We start from the raw sequence: 2,500 nt of genomic DNA on the forward strand, positions 1-2,500 counted from the left end.
GATGGTGGTGGTGGTGGTGGTGATGGTGGTAGTGATGGTGGCTGTGATGGTGGCTGTGGTGGTAGTGTTGATAGCGATTAGAGATGGTTGTGATGCTGGTGATGGTTATTGTGGTTGTGGACATGGTGATGGTGGTGGTGGTGGTAGTGATGGTGGTGGTGATGGTAGTTGTGGTGGTGGTGGTGATGGTGGTGGTGGTGGTGGTGGTGATGGAGTGGTGGTGATGGTAGTGGTGGTGGTAGTGATGATGGTGATGGTGGTAGTGATGGTTGTAATGGTGGTGATGGTGATGGTGATGGTGGTGATGGTAGTGATTAGAGACGGTTGTGATGCTGCTGCTGCTGGTGTTGGTGATGGTGGTGCTGGTGGTAGTGATGGTGATGGTGATGATGGTGGTGGTGATGGCGATGATGGTGGTGGTGGTGATGGAGTGGTGGTGATGGTAGTGGTGGTGGTAGTGATGGTTGTGATGGTGGTAATGGTGGTGATGGTGATGGTGGTGATGATAGTAATTATAGATGGTTGTGATGCTGCTGCTGGTGGTGGTGGTGATGGTGGCTGTTGTGATGGTGATGGTGGTGGTGGTGATGGTGGTGGTGGTGGTGATGTTGATGATGGTGGTGGTGGTGGCGATGATGGTGGTGGTGGTGGTGGTGGTGATGGAGGGTAGTGATGGTGGTAGTGATGATGGTGATGGTGGTAGTGATGGTTGTGATGGTGAAAGTGGTGGTGGTGGTGGTGGTTGTAGTAATGGTGGTGATGGTGATGGTGGTGGTGGTGGTGGTGGTAGTGTTGATAGTGTGTTGAATTCTGCTGTCCGGAGTTTTCCTACCTATATCGTGACGTGTGAATGTAGGTACATGTATATCAAAGGTATCTATCCTCACACCCACCCAATCATTCATCATTCCTCCATTCCCTCCACTCATTCTTCAGTCCATCCATACATCTATCTATTCAGCTGCGTATCTGTGTATTAATGTATATTAATATTATTTTTATATTCAATTTCAGGTGTGAATCAATGTCCTCTTGTCAATGTGCACGATCCAATGTGACAATGATTTCCGGTTTGCCACTGTCGAGAACCGAGCATCAAAGTTTCTTGTGTTTACCAACACCAGTGGAGCACATCGATTAATTAATCATCGGCTATTGGATGTCAAACATTCGGTAATTCTGACTCGTAGTCATCAGAGGAAACCCGCTATATTTTTCCTAATGCAACCAGGGATCTTTTATATGCATTTTCCCACAGACAGGAAAACACATACCACGGCCTTTGTCCAGGTGTAGTGCACTGGTTGGAACGAGAAAAAACCCAGTCATCTGAATGGATCCACCGATGTGGTTCGATCCTGCGACGCAAGCACCTCAAGCGAGCACTCAACAGACTGAGTTAAATCCCGCCCCTAGAATAGAGCATCATGGCCCGATACTGGAATTATTCAAACAGGCAGTAAAACGTGCAACGATCATCAGTGTGTCATAATTTCATGTTTACACATGTCTGTGTTTCTACCCAATTCAGGTTCCAGCTCGATATCTTCTGCTCACACATCAGCTGAGAAGCTCGTCTGTTACACCGTTATCTAAACCTCGCCAAATAACCACGATAACAAACTATTCTATATTTATCACTGCTTGCTTTAAGTGTTGCATATCTGTTTGATTACGATTTTCGATTGCTTCTTTGCTGTTGTAACGAGTGGTATATCAAATGCCGTATTATGTACTACCCTGTCTGTGAGATGATGCATATAAAAGATCCTTGCGAAAAGAGTGTGGTCCTTAATCATATGTCTGACGCCATATAACCGTAAATAAAATGTGTTGAGTGCGTCATTAAATAAAACATTACTTGTTTTACCAAACAATGACAGATTGGTAATGATAAAAGTGAAGATAGTAGTAAAATGATGGCGACAAATTTATTTTAAATTAAATCAAAAAAATATATAATTTTGCTATTGGATTTTCGTTTTGAACCATGTCCTCTTTCACTGTTCGATTTTTGTGATATTCCACAATGGTATTCAATTGGGCGATTTTCGTTTTTTATCATGTACTTGATGACTGTAATTTTCGTTGTGGGCCATGCACCATGTCACTTTGTGGATTTTGTTTTGTACCATACATATTTCACTTTCGGATTTCGTTTTGTACTATACAGATTTCACATTTTCGTTTTGTATCATTCACTATCTCAGTGTGATATGCTATTAAACACTACATTATTTTTTTTCTGTCAATCATTCCATTTGTAGCAGACGTGTTTTTTTTATTGTGGGATATGTCCAGTTTCAATGAACGCCATAAGCTTTATGATCTCCAGTTCTGTGAAGCTGAATTCCTTGGCCAGGATGTTTTTGGTCAACTTACAGAGCAGGTATCCGTCGATTCCTTCTTTCCTGAACGAATCCACGTGTCTGTCTAGCCGCAGACGCTTCATCTTGACTGCCAGTTCACCTATAGTTAACTCGTCGGCCCTTTTCTCCTC

General features: G+C 43.2%; 2 protein-coding genes across 2 annotated transcripts in view; both read right to left on the minus strand.

Moving 5' to 3' along the window:
• Window positions 1–2,500, minus strand: part of LOC121386648 — a 22,562-nt gene that overhangs the window by 12,115 nt on the left and 7,947 nt on the right. The window lies entirely within an intron of this gene.
• Window positions 1,913–2,500, minus strand: part of LOC121385960 — a 6,119-nt gene continuing 5,531 nt past the window's right edge. Inside the window, exon 5 of the mRNA XM_041516753.1 lies at window positions 1,913–2,500. This exon is cut by the window's right edge and continues 710 nt beyond it. Coding sequence (XP_041372687.1) covers window positions 2,282–2,500 — 219 coding nt within the window. The 3' untranslated portion in view covers window positions 1,913–2,281.

This window comes from Gigantopelta aegis, chromosome 12, assembly GCF_016097555.1.
Source record: "Gigantopelta aegis isolate Gae_Host chromosome 12, Gae_host_genome, whole genome shotgun sequence".
Classification (NCBI taxonomy): Eukaryota; Metazoa; Mollusca; class Gastropoda; order Neomphalida; family Peltospiridae; genus Gigantopelta; species Gigantopelta aegis.